This window comes from Pantherophis guttatus, chromosome 14 (genome assembly GCF_059756535.1).
Source record: "Pantherophis guttatus breed Tessera chromosome 14, ASM5975653v1, whole genome shotgun sequence".
NCBI classification, from domain to species: domain Eukaryota; kingdom Metazoa; phylum Chordata; class Lepidosauria; order Squamata; family Colubridae; genus Pantherophis; species Pantherophis guttatus.
The window spans coordinates 20,398,781-20,414,651 of record NC_142076.1 but is presented as its reverse complement, the minus strand read 5'-3'; the positions used below and the strand labels follow the sequence as shown (position 1 = coordinate 20,414,651).

At 44.6% G+C, this 15,871-nt stretch overlaps 1 protein-coding gene across 1 annotated transcript; it reads left to right on the top strand.

The window, feature by feature from the left end:
• The first annotated feature begins 339 nt into the window (after window positions 1–339).
• Window positions 340–15,485, top strand: EIF3B (eukaryotic translation initiation factor 3 subunit B). Its single transcript, XM_034437881.3, has 19 exons — window positions 340–1,051; window positions 4,280–4,472; window positions 4,945–5,064; window positions 5,146–5,203; window positions 5,818–5,946; window positions 6,791–6,948; window positions 7,969–8,100; window positions 8,201–8,267; window positions 8,548–8,594; window positions 8,798–9,008; window positions 10,292–10,364; window positions 10,769–10,891; window positions 11,585–11,663; window positions 12,635–12,773; window positions 13,133–13,258; window positions 13,523–13,600; window positions 13,874–13,982; window positions 14,680–14,797; window positions 14,894–15,485. Exons 1-18 carry the CDS (start codon window positions 340–342, stop codon window positions 14,781–14,783), a joined length of 2,658 nt encoding a protein of 885 aa, XP_034293772.2. The 3' UTR covers window positions 14,784–14,797; window positions 14,894–15,485.
• Window positions 15,486–15,871: the final 386 nt, after the last annotated feature.

Here is a 15,871-nt window from a genome sequence, read left to right as displayed (position 1 = left end):
AACCTTTCCCAAAGAAAGCAACCGTATGGGGAAAAAGCAAGGTGAAAACGACTCGAGTGAACGTCATCCTCCTTCACTAAAAACCGAGGAAAGTTTCCTTTCGAGCCGGCTCTTGCTTTTCTTTTTCTCTCCGCCCCCACAGAAATGGTTTGCTCCGCTCTCGCGATAGCGGGCGGGAGGCCGCTCTCGCGCACATGGCCCGGCTAGGGGGCACCTCCCCCCCGTGCGTGCTGTCGCGCATGCGCCCTTCCCCTTCCTTTTCGGCCGAGGCCTCTCCGAGCGGCGTGCGTCCGTGTGTGAGGCGAGCGGGAAGGCCGCGCAGCCTCCCCCGAGTTTCCCATGCAGGAGACCGAGGAGAGCTTAGTAGCGGCGGCCGCGGCCTCCCCTCCCGACGCCCTTTCGGCCGACGCAGAAGGGTCCGGAGGCGGCGGAGGGAGCAGCGGCAACACCACCACCAGCAGCAGCAGCGACTCGGAGGCCGAAAGGCCGCCGGCGGAGTCGCCTCAGGCCCAGCCGGAGCCCCAACCGGCCGGAAAAACCGACGCCGTCGAGGCTGCTGAGGGGAAAAAAGAGGAGGAAGAAGAAGAGGAGGAGGAGGAAAAAAGCAGCGGGGACGAAGAAGCCGGAGAGCCGCTTCTTCCCCCTCAGGAACCGCCGGCCGTGAACGAGGAGGAGCCGCCGCCGCCGCTTCCTCAGCCCGCCCGAGAACAGTCGCCGGTAGTCGCCGCCTGTGAGGAGCCGAGGGAAGAAAAGGCCGAGGAGGAAGAAAAAGAAGAGGAGGAGGAAGAAGAAGGGAAGGAGAAGAAAGAGAAAGAAAAGGAGGAGGAGGAGGAAGAAGAAGAAAAGGGAGGAGAGGAGGAAGAGGAGGAGGAGGATGAGGAGGAGGAGGGAAAGAAGCCGCAGCGGGACTTCGAGCAGGAGCAGCAGCCCCAGTCTCCTTCTTCTCCTCCTCCTCCTGCCCAGCTTCTCCTCCTGCCTCCTCTGGGCCAAGACGAGGACGAGCCCTCCTTCAGCGACCCCGAGGACTTCGTGGACGACGTCGAGGAGGAAGGTGCGCGCGCCCCCGCAGGAGGAGGAGGAGGAGGAAGGCGGCGCGCGCTCGCCCTCAAAGGAGGGGGGGGCTTTTGGGGGGGGATGGGAGAGAGAGAGAGAAAGAGCACCTTCCTGCCCTCCAGATGTTCCTCTGGCCCTCGCAGCTGCTCTGGAGGCCCCACCCAAAGGAAGCTCTCTTTCTCTCTCTCACACACACACACACACACTCGCCTAGGACGGTTGGGGGGGGGTTGTGTGTGTCAGTCAGTTGTGGCCCCTTAGCACCTCTCTCCCCCCCCCCCCCCATATCAGGGGCTCGACTACAGGTCCTAGGGTTCCCAGTTGGTGAGGAGAGGATAGAATAGAAAATGGAATGGAATAGGAATAGAATTGAATGAATTGACACAAGTTGAGCTGAATTGAATTGAATTCTTGATTGGCCAAGGGTGATTGGACACACAAGGGATTTGTCTTTGGTGCATTAGACTTGAATTATTTGACTTGAGTTGAACTGAATTGAATTGAATTGAATTGAATTGAATTCTTGATTGGCCAAGTGTGATTGGACACACAAGGGATTTGTCTTTGGTGCATTAGACTTGAATTATTTGACTTGAGTTGAATTGAATTGAATTCTTGATTGGCCAAGTGTGATTGGACACACAAGGGATTTGTCTTTGGTGCATTAGACTTGAATTATTTGACTTGAGTTGAACTGAACTGAATTGAATTGAATTCTTGATTGGCCAAGTGTGATTGGACACACAAGGGATTTGTCTTTGGTGCATTAGACTTGAATTATTTGACTTGAGTTGAACTGAATTGAATTGAATTGAATTCTTGATTGGCCAAGTGTGATTGGAGACACAAGGGATTTGTCTTTGGTGAATACGCTCTCAGTGTACATAAAAGAAAAGATACGTTCATCAAGAATCATAGGGTACAACACTTAATGACAGTCATAGGGTACAAATAAGCAATCGAATCATACTAGGAAACCAATCAATAGAAATCGTAAGGATCCAAGCAACAAAGTTACAGTCATGCAGTCATAAGTGGGAGGAAATGGGTGATAGGAACGATGAGAAGATTAATAGTAGTGCAGACTTAGTAAATTATTTGACAGTGTTGAGGGAATTAGTTGTTTAGCAAAGTGATGGCGTTTGGGAAGAAACTGTCCTTGTGCCTAGTTGTTCTGGTGTGCAGTGCTCTATAGCGTCATTTTGAGGGTAGGAGTTGAGACAGTTTATGTCCAGGATGCGAGGGGTCTGTAGATGTTTTCACAGCCCTCTTTTTGACTTGTGGAGGAGGGTCTTGGGTGAGGTGGGAATGACAGCTGTTTTGGGTTTGGGGTAGCGTGTCCTTGTTTTCCCACCTGCTTCCCGGGAGGTCGTTCTTACCCTCCAGGAGCCCCAAAATAAAAAAACAAAACTTGATTGAAAAGTCCACATCATGGTGGTTGAACAGAATAACAGGGTTGGAAGGGACCTTGGAGGTCTTCTAGTCCAATCCCAAGCAGGAGACCCTAGACCATCCCAGACAAATGGCTGTCCAATCTCTTCTGGAAAGCCTGCAGTGATGGAGCAACCACAACTTCTGTTCCACTGATTAATTGTTCTGTCAGGAAATTCCTCCTTAGTTCCAGGTTGCTTCTCTCCTTGATTAGTTTCCATCCATTGTTTCTTGTCCAGCCTTTTGGTGGGTGAGTACAGCTGAGGAAATAGGGAAGCGGTTGTGTATGTGTGTAATACCTGTACAATATTGACTGAATGTGGTTGAAGAGCTTGTCAGTTTCAAGCAGCCTTGTTTTTATCAGTGGAAAAGGAAACCCGTGAATCCTTCAAACAGCAGCTATGCCAGTTGTTAACCTTGAAAACTTTGAATAGGCCTCTTTAAAAAAAAACCACTCCTGCATTATTAAATTTATTCAGAAAAAAACCCTTGAGGTTTTTATTAGAAACCTTGTTTAAAACCTGTTAGCATGAAGGTTGTGGCAGTAACCTAACCTGTAGGTTGAGTTAGAGGAGGACCAGAGCTGTGCATTCAGATCTGTTGTTTTTTTCTGGGGTCAGTTTAGGTAAATCAGTTTGATGGATCGAAGAGCCCTTCCAGAGTTGTCAAGTACTTCTGTGTCCCACATGAGGGACACACAACTGGAGAGGCTGCTGGGTTTGGCTCCAAGTATCCCAGATTAGAATCTGATGCTTTATGATGAGTTATTTTAACCACAGAGGAGAACAAAGCGATCCTAGTTAATCAGCCAAGATTACTTGGGGAAAGTAGAAGCTTCTATTTCTGACTCTCATGGATTGAGTACCAATCTGGAAGAACTATGTGAATAAATCGGGCAAGATGCCCTAATAGGCAGTTGAACATTTTGTCCAATTTGTATTTATTGTGTTTATTGTTAGAATGTTCAGTACCCACATTTGTGCATGACAGAGAAATTAACACTATGTAGTCCAAAAGGCTGTGAAGAACTCTGAAGGATACAGCTGGCTTTAAAAGAGAAGGGTGATATGTTTGACAATATGCTGTGGTACATTAGATTAAAATGCACTTTTAAACTTACTATGACTAGAATATTTCATCAGAGTTTTTCTCATACATTACACTGATGATTTTAATTGGGTGTTTGTAGTTTTTAATATAAGGGCCAAATTTTTAATATATTTTAAACTGTTTTTTAAATTTTGTGGGTATATGTTTTAATATGGCTGTACACCACCCTGAGTCCTTCGGGAGAAGGGTGGTATAAAAATTTAATAAATAATAATGATGATGATGATGTAGTGTTCAAAGCTTACATATAGATAACTCAGTGACAGTTTGGTAGTTTTGAAGCTCTTCAGGTTTAGAACTTTGAAAAATAATGCAGATGACGGGGAGGAACTGCTCAGTGCTGTTGTGGCTGCTAGGCTACCTTGAGACTGTTGAAACAAGCTGAGATAATTTGTTCAGGAGTTCATCTCAGCAATTATCACTGGCCTTTTGATAAGAGTCAAATGATACAGACCCTCCAAAGCAGTGCTTCCCAAACCTTTTCCTTCATTACTCAAAACCGCTTACCAAGAAAGTCCTTTTCACCCAATGATTCCAACTTTGGCTTTTCATCACTCCTTTCTGCGTGCTTTCAGGAGGCTTAACAAACTTAATGTAGATGATTGGCTTTATCTTACAAATGCAGCCATGGACTCTGTCCTTCAGCAGACCTTTCTCATTGGTCTCTCTATCTCACTGTCTACAGAATTACTGGGAGATATTCTGCAAGAGCTCCCTCAGGAAGCAGATGGAATTGATTCTGTGATTGTGGTGGACAATGTCCCCCAGGTTGGACCAGACCGTCTTGAGAAACTGAAGAATGTTATCCATAAGTTTTTCTCAAAGTTTGGGAAGATAACCAATGAATTTTACCCAGAAGCTGATGGCCAGACTAAAGGGTGAGTGCTGATGACTTTTTCATATCTTCTCTCCATCAAGAAAGCATAAACTTCTAGCCCATCCAGCAAGCCAGAATAGTAGCTGGTGCATTTGTGCATCTCCAACACATTTCTCCAAGCTGACCACCGCATTATCCTGCTTTGAAGGCACCTTGCTAAAGTTTTCTTATAAAAAACACCTTACGATGCTCCCATCCGGCAGTAACCAAGCAAAGTCTTGGGCAACTTTTCCTGTGTAAAAGATTGGGAAGGAAAGCACACTGTGGGTTACACACAAGACACATTAGAAAGAAGAAAAGAAAGGAAAACTGGTTACTTGCTGTGCTCATGGGAGCTTCTCCCACAATGAACATGGACTCTTGAAAAGTTTAGATATTGAGAGTGGAAGGAAAAAAATAAGATAATTTGCATGCTGCATTACACTTCTGAGTGAAAGGTGGAATGTAAATGAACTGGTTTTGTTTTGCTGCAGGTATATCTTCTTGGAATATATGTCTCCCACTCATGCTCTGGATGCTGTCAAAAACACAGATGGTTACAAGCTGGACAAACAGCACACTTTCAGGGTCAACCTTTTCACTGACTTTGACAAGTGAGTACAGTTTTATCCCCACAACTTCCTCAAAAATACATACCTGCATGGTACACGTGACTAATTTTATTGCACTTTCAGGTACATGACAATCAGTGATGAGTGGGAAATTCCAGAGAAACAGCCATTTAAAGATCTGGTAAGTATTCAAAAGACTGAATGGCATGTAGAGATCACTCCAGACATTCCCCAAGATACAACATTCCTAGCCCAGCAGGAGAAGCAGACCTTGCCCTAATCAAGATTACACCGTTCTCTAATGTATATTTTCATCAAGAGATAGATTGAAGTTATCAGTGTGTGGCTTGCTAGTTGCATTGTCCAAACTCCGATGATTCCCAGGATGCATGTCTCAGTTTTTAAAAAATGAGTTTTCAGCAAAAGCTGTGAGCTCAATAATTAGTACACATAACACTGAAACTCCTGAAAGTGTAATTTTTTTTTAAAAAAAAAAAAACCAACCCTGCAAGGCATCTTGAGTGAGTGGACTGATTTATATGCTGTTTGCTGGAGTATTGCAGAATTTGTCTGAACTGTTGGTGTCCAAATATCTCCACCAATTTTAATTCATTTTGCTACATGGCAAAAGTGTACTTCGTTTGCTACAACAAAAGTTTTGTGTGTGTGTCCCCATGACACACCTTTTCCTATCTGGCAGGATGGGGTTTTTTTTCTTTTACAATAGAATGCTCACTCTCTTCTTTTTTGCAGCCTCTTTCTTCATCTTTTTTTCCCCTTTCGATTATTTCCTAGGGAAATTTGCGCTACTGGTTGGAGGACGCAGATTGTAGAGATCAGTATAGTGTAATTTTTGAATCTGGAGATCGAACCTCTATATACTGGAACGATGCTAAAGATCCTGTTACAATTGAGGAGAGAGCTGTGAGTGTTTTGGGCAAGTTTCTCTTGATAACGCTTTATGTGCTGGCGGCTGTAAGAAGTAATTCCAATTTCATCTATAATGATATTAAATGTTTTAATTAGTTAATGCACAGAATAAGATTTTAGGAACATAATAGCTATTGAACTGAGCCATAAATTTCACCAGTCCTAAGTGGCTTTTGCCAGTTAAAATTTGTCTCGTCCGTATGTGATTCTGAGATTCACATTTCAACATCTTTGTTGAAAAACAAAGTGCAAAAATTGTCTGATGTTAAATGTTCTTTATTCACAAGATTTAAGGGTTTTTTTTTATTTTAAAAACAAAACTTTATTAAACATATAAAAAGTAAAATATTATACCATGTATATACAAGATACATATATATTAATACAGACGACAATACATAAAAAGAAAGAGTGACTTTGGTCACACGTCCATTATCTTATAAGGTAGACTCAAAATGTTATATAGTGTGGAATAGGTGGCATGATTGGATAACTCGTAGAAATGAGAGTAAATGTAAAATTCTATACTATAATAACAATTAACAAATATGCACCATTAATAAGATAAGATTTAAAGGGTTTTATACTTGGCCAAAATAGATCGTTTGTTTTGCATTTGATATCTGATTTTTTATACTAAATTATCAGGTTATCTACAAAATTAATATGCCAACTGATGGGGGAAATTCCAGCAAATGATCAGCTCCAGCTCTTGCCCATTAAAATAGATTAAAAAAAAGAAAAAAGAAATTCCATGCAAACTTTCAGAAATAAAATGTTCATATAGCTTTGGTATTCAAATATAGGTTGACGCAATTAATGTATGTTTCTCCTGCAGCGATGGACAGAAACCTACGTGCGCTGGTCTCCAAGGGGGACCTACCTGGCTACATTCCATCAGAGGGGCATTGCTTTGTGGGGTGGCGAGAAATTCAAACAGATCCAGAGGTTCAGCCACCCGGGGGTGCAGCTCATTGACTTCTCACCTTGCGAAAGGTATTCTTGGAAATTTACTGGTGGTTAGCTTTTCAAAAGACCTAGCAGCCTTGCTCATTGATAAATTGTCACTGAATTTCAAAATGCTGGAGTATGTAATGGTTGCTTTAAGTTCTCTGTATGGAAATAGCTTTACGTTCCCTTTTTCTTTTTCTTTTAATCAAGTTTTTATTATTTTTTTAAATTTATACCTATCATTGTGTGAATGGCGCGATGTTTGAGTATCATACGTTTCAATACATATAAACATATTCCTAATTATTACATTCCGTTTTCCTTATTTCATATTATTTACTCCTACCTTTTACACAAAATTTTAATTTTCATATAAATATTAACTAATATGCAACCACATCTAAACAGATGCGCTTTAGCATCCGTTATTATCTTCCGTTATAGTTTCAATAGTATAACCCTCAAGAAAAAAAAAACGAAATTGCCCTTGTTTTCTTTTCTCCTGTACACCATATTTCACCCATTTTTACAACAACCCCTCTCCTTTCCTCTTCTTTCTCCTCCCTCTCTTCTCTCCTCCCCTCTCCTCTCTCCTTCCCTCCTTCCCAGTTTCTTGATGCTCCTTGGGCCTCTTGCCTTGTTTATTTAACTATGGTGATGACCTTGTGGTGAAAATGTACAGGCAGTCCTGAACTTACGACCACAATTGAGCCCAAAGTTTATGTTGTTAAGTGAGAAATTTGTTAAGTGAGTCTTGCCCCGTTTTATGACTTTCCTTGCCACGTTTGTTAAGCGAATCACTACAGCTGTTAAATTAGTCACACGGCTATTAAGTGAATCCAGTTTCCCCCCATTGACTTTGCTTGTCAGAAGGTCACAAAAAGGGATCACGCAACCCCGGCACGCTGCAGCCGTCATAAATGTAAATCAGTTGTCAAGCATCCAAATGTAAACCGCGTGACCGTGGGGACCAAGCTATTTGAAGTAATCTCGATTACTAAAATCGGTATGAAATGGATCACAGCATTTGTATTCCTGCAATCGATTTTATTGTCTTCTGTGAAGGTACCTGGTAACATTCAGCCCCCTGATGGACACCCAAGATGATCCTCAAGCCATCGTTATTTGGGATATCCTAACTGGACAGAAGAAACGAGGGTTCCACTGTGAGAGCTCCGCCCACTGGCCCATATTTAAGTATGTTTATAGAGGACTAAAAACGATTGTGGTACACTTTTCATTACTGGAAAATACCACACACACACCCCTCTAAACCTTTGAAATTTTTCTTGCTCAGGTGGAGTCACGATGGCAAATTCTTTGCCCGGATGACATCCGATACTCTTAGCATCTACGAAACGCCTGTAAGTCTGATCATGCCTTAACCCAAACATTACTCGTTGCAAACGTGAACAAAAAGAAAAAGTACATGCTTAGCTCTTTTCCCTCCCTCTGCTTTTCCTTTTATTTATTTCTATACATAAATGAATTCATAGATGCATTCCCAGGCTCGGGGATATAAAAGTACATCCATGCTTTTTGGGACCTTAAAGAGTATCCCTTTCTCATGGGAAAATGTCTATACGTTAAATACCATTATATATAAGTTGCAGGATTGTTACGTTGTCCTTTTTGTCGTTCTAGTCCATGGGCCTGCTGGATAAGAAAAGTTTGAAAATCACAGGGATCAAGTGAGTGCTCTCCTTTTGAATCGGCTTGATGCTGCTTTTATGAAGGTGTCACTCGTGGCTAAATCAGCACCTCTCCTTTAAAAAAAAATGAGCTCCTCCTTTCTTCCAAACCCTGAGAAATAGATTTCACGGTATGGGTCGGGTGGCTGTTTTGAAATACGTCTTCTCCACTTTGAGATGCTTCTTTCTTGCTACCCCTTCAGAGACTTCTCCTGGTCCCCGGGAGGAAACATAATTGCCTTTTGGGTCCCTGAAGACAAAGATATCCCAGCGAGGGTGACTCTGATGCAGCTCCCCTCCCGGCAGGAGATCCGAGTGCGCAACCTGTTCAACGTGGTAGACTGCAAACTCCATTGGCAGAAGAACGGGGATTACCTCTGCGTGAAAGTAGACAGGACCCCAAAGGGCACCCAGGTATTTGCTTCTCACGCATACTCATAAAACTGGCCAGTTAGAGAATAGTTGCTTCCTCCTGAGGTGTTCTAGGGTTCCCTTAATGATTACAGGTAGTCTTTGACTTACATTGAGCCTGGAATTCCGGATGTAACTTACACTGGTCACTGAGTGGGTCATCGCATAACCAACTTGACCGTACAACCCTTTTTATGGCGATGGTTAAGCAAAATTCCATGATCTTTAAGTGAAGTTGTGAAGTTTCCAAAAGATGCCCTAATTAATTCATGAGCCATGAGCCGAATTTCAAAAGAAATACAGTCATTTATTAGGAGCACCATTTCGGCAATATTTGGATGCAGTTAGAACTAATCCCACGTAGATTTACGTTCCCCTATGACCCTGTCTCTCCCCTCCTCTCTGGACATGTCATAAATCACATTCTCCAATTAACCACTTTGGCTGTGAAATCCAACACCCTCCTTCTGATTGCGGTCAGGAAGAATGTATGGAATGCACTTCAGTTAGGGAAATCAATCAGCTCTATCAGTTCTCCCTCCCTCCTGCTCATGGCAACTTGAAAGCTTTGCAAGTTGACAGAAGTGTTCTCAAAGGCCTTCTTTGCCAGAAGTTGGAAGTAAGCATCAGAGTTCAACAAAGAGCCTTGGTAGTACAAGGGTTTAAGGCACCCTGTTATTAAGCTTATTAAGACCAGCTGCCTGCAATTACTGCAGGGTTCGAATCTCGCCAAGGCTCAAGGTTGACTCAGCCTTCCATCCTTTCTAAGGTAGGTGAAATGAGGACCCAGTTGTGGGGGCAATAAGCTGACTTTGTATAAATATATACAAAAAGGATGAAGGCTATTGCTGAGCACATTGTAAGCCGCCCTGAGTCTTCGGAGAAGGGCGGCATATAAATCAAATTAAAAAAAAAAAAAGACACCGCAAATCATTCACCTGATGCTGCAAACGGCTGTAAATGCAGGCTGGTTGCCAAGGGTCCAAAATACGATCACATGACTCTTCATTTTTGTTGTTGTTTGGTATTAAGCAATTCTTTTCTGCAACCGTCAAATCCCATCCAGTACGGGCCTGAATTATGACTCCACAATTGTGTCTGGTATCTGATGAAAGCCCTCTTTCAAATATAATATGTCATTCAGCTTTCTCTTTATAAGAGCACTACTTACTTACAGATCGTGTTCTTCTTGATAAAACGGTGTTATGATGCACGTTGTTAGCAAGGATAAAATTCTCGGCAAAGTCCCACTTTGGATCAATCATGCTGTCTTTCCTCCATCCCAGGGTGTAGTGACCAACTTCGAAATCTTCCGCATGAGAGAAAAGCAGGTTCCAGTTGACGTGGTGGAAATGAAAGGTAAAGGGGCACCTTTCCTGTAGCCTCCGTGCAAAGGTGCACGATTTCTCCAAACTGCCATGTTCGCTGTCCCCCAGCTGAATTGCTCCTTGGGAGGCGATTATCTTGCGTTGTAGCAGAAGTAAAGCCTATTCAACGTACAACATGCTTTACTTCTGCAACAGCTTCTCAACCCTTAGCAACACTTCTGGCTTACGTCTTAACGAGGGATACTTGTGTTGGCTCTTTCCCTCTGGACCTGGCAGATCTGGGGTCTTCGTTGCTTTGAATAGAGAATTTTGAACTGAGAATGGTGAAGGCCTCAGACTACCTATTCTGCATCTTCCACCTTCAACGACGGAGTTGCCTAACGGGCTTTTAGAGGGTTTCTAATCCCGATTGACAGGATTTTCCTGCCTTTGCAGAGAGCATCATAGCCTTTGCTTGGGAGCCAAACGGAAGCAAGTTTGCCGTGCTGCATGGGGAGTCGCCCCGAATATCCTGTTCCTTCTATCACGTGAAGAACAACGGGAAAATAGAGCTCATTAGTAAGTGGACTTTGCACACGCTCAGTGTGTTGCTGCCTTTAAGTCTGTTGTGATCTTCGGCTGAGGCAAAATGCAATGGGGACTGCTTTTCTGAGTGTGTTTCTGCTTGTTTTGTTTCTTTTTTCGTTGGCATCCTGCTCCCAGCAGGATCTAAACTTAATCTACACTTAATTGTTACCCTAAAATCCTAAATATGTAAACGGGTATAGCTAAAAGAAAGCATTTTCCACAGCATCCCTTCCCCCCCCTCCCCCCCCCCAAGCTGAATATCGGTGATGGTATATTTTTGCATTGTAAATTACCTGGCCCCTGGTGGGGAAATTGTGGCATAATCTATCCCAATTATACAGTTGAAAATGGAACTTTCTGTGATGTGGGTTTTGTAGTTGTAGCTGTTAAAAAACCACTGGGTTTTTAGCAGTATCTTGAAACTGCTGGCATAAATTAAACCTCTGGATCTGCTAAATAGTTCGAGCATCTGATTAAAAAGGGAGAACAGCCTGATGGGTGGTGACAAAATTGGGCTGCTATGCTCCCATGTTATTTTAAGATTGCCCACTTAATCCTCCAGGGTTAAAATTCCAGAAGCAGCCTCAACAGGGGACGGGAGACAACTCCAGCCTTGTTACTGTAGGGTGGCTGTTTCACTATTTGAAAGTCAAATCAGTTCCGTGTTTTTCATTTTTATCTCAGAAATCTTTGACAAGCAGCAGGCAAACACGATATTCTGGAGCCCTCAGGGACAGTTTGTGGTGTTGGCTGGTCTCAGAAGGTGAGCGCTCACTTTGGGGAAGAATTTAAATGATTGTCTTGGGTCTGCAAGCGTTAACAAAAGTGGTATCCGCTTCTATAATCATCTACGTAACTTGTTTCTGGTAATTAGAAACAAAGTGAAAATGCACATTCTGAGTTTCTTTCCCTCAAAAATATTAACATCTGGCTCCTTTGAAGTTTCCTTTATGTAGAAGTTAGCGGATCCCAACCCCTGGATTTCTATCCAGGTGTCAGACCCCAAAACCAAGAATGATAGGTGTGAAACTTCCAAGCTGAGTTCTTTATTGTTTCACACCTGTAGTTGCCAGACTGAAGACTCTACTGTCTGCATTGATGATATACTCTGGGAACTATTGAGGAGGGGCTGCCTTCGCCCTCTTTCTCTCACACATGATCTCTGGGCTGAGTTGCCACTTAACTCCTCTGCACTCCCACCCACCCCCCTCCCTCCTGGGAAGACACTTTCTCACGACAATCCATCAAGGGAGGTTTCCCCAATGAAGCTTGCGTAGTCTGGAATCTAAACCCAATTTTAGGGAGTTGAATTTCTAGGACAGTGATGGCTAAACTTTTCTGGACCGAGTGGCCAAAGCGTGCGCCCAAACCCCAAAATACAATGCACGCGTGCGCCCTGCATGCACCCCCGTGCATACACACATGCCCCCCATGCATGCTGTGCCCCCCGCATGCTCCCCATGCATCTGCGCGTGCCCCCCGCATGTGTATGTGCCCTCCGCACGCATGGCCGAGACCCGAAGACCAGCTGGCCGGCGGGAGACGTGTACATGCGCGGCAGAACTGAACTGGGGCGACGGCTCGCGTGCCCACAGAGAGGGCGCTGCGTGCCACAGGTTCACCATCATGGTTCTAGGGTAATCCCCACCCCCTACCCCCACCCCCAGCAGCCTGGCCAAAACGTTGAAGGAGGCCACTGGGATAATCTGCCTCTTCTCTCTGTTCTCTGTTCAGCATGAATGGTGCCTTGGCCTTTGTGGATACCTCTGACTGCACCATGATGAACATTGCTGAGCACTACACAGCCTCGGATGTGGAATGGGACCCCACCGGCCGCTTTTTGGTGACATCTGTGTCTTGGTGGAGTCACAAGGTAACCTGGAGGCCTCCTGATCTTTTTTCCACCTGCACAGGCTTAGTTGTGGTTATTTAAGTTTTCTGTGTGGATGCCATCTTTACCAATGTTCCGACTTAGGCTTCCTGAGACAGCAAAATGCACACGATTAGTCCCAAAACCCTCTTTTTATAAACTCCCTGATTGCTGGCTGGGGAATTCTGGGAGTCATAGTCCACACACGTCTTCAAGTTGCCAAGATTAGACGTCCTTGAGCTAGATAGAACATCATACTCCACACATTACATGCCACGGTGTGGCTTCTCCCTCTAAGCACTGGGATGCTGAATTCCAGCTGCTGCCAGGATGCCCTCACCTGACCAAAATGCCCTCCTTAGGTGGACAACGCCTACTGGCTGTGGACTTTCCAGGGTCGCCTCCTCCAGAAAAATAACAAAGACCGGTTCTGCCAGTTGCTGTGGAGACCCAGGCCGCCAACTCTGCTCACCCAGGATCAAATAAAGGTGAGGCGTCCTTTGGGGCAGAAATCCGCTTTTTAAGAATGCTGTTTCCAAAAGGAAGTGGCAGCACTCCTCAAAAGAGAGGTGGAGAAGGGACAGGACAGGGCTTGGCCCGCAGAAAGCCTTGACTTAAATCCCTGATGATCTTCAGGGCAGCTAGTAACAGTTACACCGTTGGGTAAACTTTCCTTGGCTGAAGAGAGTGGTTTCTCTCTGCATACATCCCCATTCAGAGGTGAAGCATTTCTCTGTTTTTCCTTGCTGCAGCAAATCAAGAAAGATCTGAAGAGGTACTCCAAGATATTTGAACAGAAAGATCGCCTGAGCCAATCGAAAGCCTCCAAGGTAAATTGCCCGGGGAATCCGAAGCGAAGGTAATCTGGGAACCACATAGGTCAACGGTGCTACTGCCTTTGGCCCCCATCAACTTCGATGATCCTCTTCATTAGGAGTGTTTTAAGTAGCTGCCTTAATACCCAGTCCTTTGTGTATTTAGCTGGGCGTCCATATTGACAATTTTTTCCCATGGAAATACTTTTAACAAGAAAGATACTTGGGAATCGCAGCTTTGGACCAGTGGCCCAGATGGAGCGTTTAAATGACTCCTGTTTCTTACAGGAACTGGTCGACAGACGGCGAACAATGATGGAGGAATTCAAAAAATACCGCAAGATGGCCCAGGAGCTGTACATGGAGCAGAGGAACGAGCGCTTGGAGCTCCGAGGAGGTACGTGGGGCAGGGAAACCTGCTGGCTTAATTTAGGTTAATCTCTTAATTTCCAGGTGTATTTGACCAGCCTAGATCTGGGAGCCGAGATCCCAAATGTCTACAGAGCCCCTGGTCTGAAAAGCAAGATTATGCAGGTTCATTTCGAGAAGTAGAGCGTAATTGGGTGTATATTTAATATTTAATATTGAACATTTAAGTATTTAAAGAGCCGTGGTGGCGCAGAAGTTAGAATGCAGTATTGCAGGCTAATTCTGCTGACTGCCAGTACTTCAGCAGTTCAAATCTCACCAGGCTCAAGGTTGACTCAGCCTTTGGTAAAAGGAGGACCCAGATTGGGGGGGGGGGCAAAGGGGGGGCAATTGCTGACTCAGGGCTGTAAAAGAGCACTGTGAAGCAGTATATAAATCTTAAGTGCTATTGCTTATGTCTGGCCTGTGATTCTGATAAAGACAGATACTGGTTTATAAAAGCTATAATTAGTTGGATGTTGATGAAGAAAACAAGCCTTTGAAAAAACCATATCAAACATGTACAATAAGATTGCAGTGGGAAGGTGGTTAAGAATCCTCTCTGGCCGCATTTTTTACAATTGAAGGACAGCATTTCCGCCGTCAAATCTTCATTACCATCGTAGAGCAGCAGAGTTCTGCCTTCAGAATCCATCTCATTTGAACTTTACTTTCCCTCTTTCCAGGAGTGGACACGGACGAGCTGGACAGCAACGTGGACGACTGGGAGGAAGAGACTGTTGAATTTTTTATCAATGAAGAAATCATCACAGTTGTAGAGGCAGAGTAAATCCCAAAGCCGTGGTAAGGAAGTCTTCCTCTTGCACCGTCCGTGAGCAAAGAGGGGGAAGGGCAGGGGAATCCAAGTGTGTAATAACCTTTTTGTCTCTTCCTTTACAGCAACACCATCGATCGTCCTGAGAAGAGAGTTGTTCCTTTTCAGGAGATCTCCTCATCTTTGGAAGTTTTTTAAATCCGTATTTTTTTTTTCTCTCTGGACGGTGACTGCACAGGATCCATTCATTCTGACATAACTGTAGTGCCTTTTGGTTCCCGACATCCCCGCTGGGCTCCCTCGAAAGGCACTGCTTTTAATTTTGTATTTCTTTACTGGGAGGGTGGGCGGGTTTCGGTCTAATTTTTAGCAATCTACCACCGGAATCTACTGCTGCTGCTGCTGCTAAAATACTCCTCGGAGCACGTGGGGGATGGTCCCCCCCTCCATCCCCAGGCAGCCTTGAGACATTTCCCAGGATCTCCAGAGGGGGAAACTCCAGCGCTTCTGTTTTGCCGAGGGCCGTTGCTGCGTCCCACACCGGCGGGAGGGGTGGGCTGGTGTGACCCAGAGACAGGCCAGCCAGGAAGGCTCTTCTCTCCAGCGTGACTGGTTGCGTTGAAGCCGCACCGCGGTGGACTCGACTCTCCCATATTCCGATTGTGACAGGATCTCTCCGTGGGTTGAACATTGGAAATAAAGCAAGCCGACACGCAATCAATCGTCTCTGGTGTCTTGTTTGCCATGCCGTTTTTTAGGAAAATTGCAGCTTATCCGTTCTGCTTCAATTAATACGTTCGTTAGGGTTAGCCCGCTCCGTAGCCTTGATTTCTGATGAGGCTGAGTCGCTAGGATGCTAAAATCCGTAAGAGATGTGCAAAATATTGAGGACAACACGCCGTTCGGGGTCAGTGTAGGTTGTCGACTTCCAGTTTTGTGTGGAGGGAACATTTCAGGATCAAAGTTGCTCTTGAATCGGGAGCTGTTGAATAATTGCAGCCTTAATTTTACGGTCTTTTGCGCCCGTTTGGAGATGTGCTTTGAAGGTTGGCATTGCCCATCTCTTAAAATCTTCTAGTAGAAGAGAGGCAAAATTTGAAGGT